The sequence below is a fragment of the Impatiens glandulifera genome, chromosome 2, assembly GCF_907164915.1.
Source record: "Impatiens glandulifera chromosome 2, dImpGla2.1, whole genome shotgun sequence".
NCBI lineage: Eukaryota > Viridiplantae > Streptophyta > Magnoliopsida > Ericales > Balsaminaceae > Impatiens > Impatiens glandulifera.
The window spans coordinates 18,836,209-18,839,370 of NC_061863.1; the positions used below are offsets into that span (position 1 = coordinate 18,836,209).

At 32.4% G+C, this 3,162-nt stretch overlaps 1 protein-coding gene across 1 annotated transcript; it reads right to left on the reverse strand.

Moving 5' to 3' along the window:
- Nucleotides 1-1,172: 1,172 nt before the first annotated feature.
- LOC124927855 (WAT1-related protein At2g39510-like) lies at nucleotides 1,173-2,868 on the reverse strand. Its single transcript, XM_047468342.1, has 7 exons — nucleotides 2,671-2,868; nucleotides 2,516-2,578; nucleotides 2,326-2,442; nucleotides 2,018-2,261; nucleotides 1,765-1,926; nucleotides 1,527-1,678; nucleotides 1,173-1,447 (listed from the first exon to the last, which is right to left on the reverse strand). Exons 1-7 carry the CDS (start codon nucleotides 2,862-2,864, stop codon nucleotides 1,228-1,230), a joined length of 1,152 nt encoding a protein of 383 aa, XP_047324298.1. The 5' UTR covers nucleotides 2,865-2,868; the 3' UTR covers nucleotides 1,173-1,227.
- Nucleotides 2,869-3,162: the final 294 nt, after the last annotated feature.

Below are 3,162 nucleotides of genomic sequence, written 5' to 3' on the forward strand. Positions count from 1 at the left end.
TGTATGAATCAATTTGAATAAATTAATTTTTTTTCATAAATTATATTTATGTTTATTTTAATTCCCATGTATCAGATTTTATGATTGTGTTTACACCATCTTTATTTTATTTTTTATTTTATTATACAAAAACCAATTAAAAAATAATAATTTATAAATATATTATTTTTCATTGGGAATATATTACATTTTTAATATTTTATTTATTATTAATGAAAAGTGATAAATTAAAAAAGATAAAGTTATAATATTTTTACATTTAAAAATATAAAAATCAATTAAATAGTCTCCAAACATTAATGTTGTTGGAAGTTTAAATAACTTTATTTATCAAAAAATATCTAAATATTAATGTGGCCTAGGCTTTTTAAAACACAGATTATATAAGTCTTATTATTCATTAATGTGGTCAATGCTTTTTAAAACACAGATTATATAAATCCCTTTATTCATTAATGTGGCCTATACTTTTTAAAACACAAATTATATAAATCTCATTATTCATTAATGTGGCCTGTGCTTTTTTAAAACACAGTTTATATAAATCCCATGGCCTAAGCCTTTTAATCAACATTCATCCTGTCCAGTTTTCTTCTCCCAGCACAATTGTTATTGATGATCCATTGGGGAACTACTCCCTTGGCCATTGAAAATGGTAATGGAAGAAGGATAAAAAGAAAGAATTATATGACTCCACGCCAGATGGGTACTCTAAGAAAGTTCCCATCAAACGCCAAAACCCTTATTATATTCAGTAAGGTCTTTGATGGAGTACCAGTCATCTATTCATCAACACAGGTAACCAGTCTTAACTTCTTCATTTTCACATTCCCAGCTTAATTCTTTTCATTCTTGTGCAGAATAATCTGAGAGCAGTCATCAGGTCATCTGGATTGTAAGTAAAGAAAACCCTCTTTTTCTTTTGGTAATTTAATGTTTACTATCATATATATCCTTAAAGCTATTTTGTTTTTGTTTTTAAGGTTGTCAACGCACATGAGCTTGAAATCCATGCCGGATGCCGACAGACCAAGCATCCGAACGATCGTATTTACTTTGCTAATGGGAAGACAATCGCCGACTTGGTGTATGAGTTGCAGGATACTACTACGCAGGAGGACTTGTATCAAGCAATGAAGACTGTGTGTGGCTCTAAAGACTTTTTGTTTTCTTTTCTTGGACAAATTTACTTCAACTGTTTTTATTGACTTGTGTTAAACTTTGTACTCAAACTGCTTCATCAATAGACAATACTTTTACAGAATTATTATTAACCTCTGTTTTTGAAATCTCTTTTTTCTCATCTTCTTCATTTTTATCATTGCCCAGAAGGTCAACAAGAGCTATATGATTGATCTCTTGCTTATTATTTAAGCTCCTTTTCTCCTTACTTTTACCCCACATGACCATATATAATCCAGCAACTATTACAAGTGATCCTACAACCCTGCAGAAAAAAAGGATCAAATATAATATAATCATCAAATGTTGGTTTGTTTTTCATAAAAAGTACTATTATTACTTGCCTTCCCAGGTTGATTTGCTCAGAAAGAAAAAAAGAACCCATTATGGTAACAAGGACCATGCTGAGAGGGTTGAATGAAGTTACAAAGACAGGTCCTTTCTCCTTCATCACTTGTAATGAAATATAATAGTTAACGCCTGAACAGATAACCCCCTGCAACAATCCAATAAACCATATCTTAATATGAAGACACTAAAAATGGCAAAATAAGAAAGAAGAATGTGAAGATGGTAGATTACTCCATAAAGGGCAGCTAAAAGCTTGGAGTCAAAGTGCAAAGACCAAATCTGGGCATTTCCTCTCTGGGAAAAGAGTGTAACAACAGTCCCTTGTAATGATCCCGTTAGGCAGATCAGTGTCGTGAGAGAAAGTGAAGCTGGATAAGATTTCAAGGTGATTGCCTATATAAAATTTTAACAAGATGATGATTTGGACATTTTATAAGAATTTTGAATTATGAAAATCGAGTGAGAGTAATTGATGAATTATCACTTGTAAAATGTAGAAACTAGCCCAGCAGAAACAACCAGCTATGATCATAAGAGAGCCCTTGATGTTGTTGTCTTGGTTTGATTCAGAAGAAGAAGAGACATTATATGTTTCTTGGTGTTGGGTCCATGGTAAACCCAAGTTTGGACCTTTGACTAATGTCATAATCATAGCTCCTCCAAGTGTAACTAAGGTACCCACAATCTGGGCCTGACTCCATACTTTCTTGACTTCGACATTCTCAAGCCTGTCATGAATATTAATTACTAAACAAACAAATTTCTCAGTTAACAAAAGGGAAAGTAATTTACCTGAGTAACCAAGCCATTACAAATACGAGAGCTGGAAGAATATTTCCCATGGCTGCTCCAAAACTTGCTGTTGTGTACTTAATCCCATTATAATACAAGTTCTGATCTAGAACCGGCCTAAACAAACATTTCAACACAAATCAAGATAAACTCTAGTATATAATTCCACACTTTAAAGTTATAGTCATACTCTAATAGCCCCAGCAACATAATCTTGGTCCAAATAGATAGAGTCATCCTTGGACTTACTTTCCTGTCACATATTGGTTATTTAAATAATAAATATTAAGTTTGTAAGGATTAAAATTAATATTTTCTTCTGTTAACTAGTTTAGAAGCTTGCACCTTTCTAGGACCATGGCAAAAGGGGCGAAGACGATAGCTGCAATAGCATTCCGATAGACAGCAAAAGTGTAATGGTTCATACCCTGGTTTAGAGCAGACTTGGCAATTATGGACATCCCAGCCAGCCCAAATTGCAGGAAGATCACACACAAATATACTTTAGATTTACTTAATATTTCAAGCCATGATCCCATTATTTCTAGATCTCTCTTTTACTTTATTTGAGTGAGATATTGGTATATATGATCTTATTGTAACCAGGGCTCAGCATTTATATAGACTTTAAGTTGTGGATGAACAACAAGCTTCGATAATACTAGGGGACTCCACTATGATAATAATGGTTTTTTCTTTCTTCTTTTTTTCAGTTGACACTTTTTAGAAATCTGGTGGCATATAATTTTTCTTTAACATAAAAGTATGAAGCAAAAATGTTGCTGACTAAGGAAGAACTAGTAGAGAAAGATTAAGGCCTGATTTGATGTGGATTTT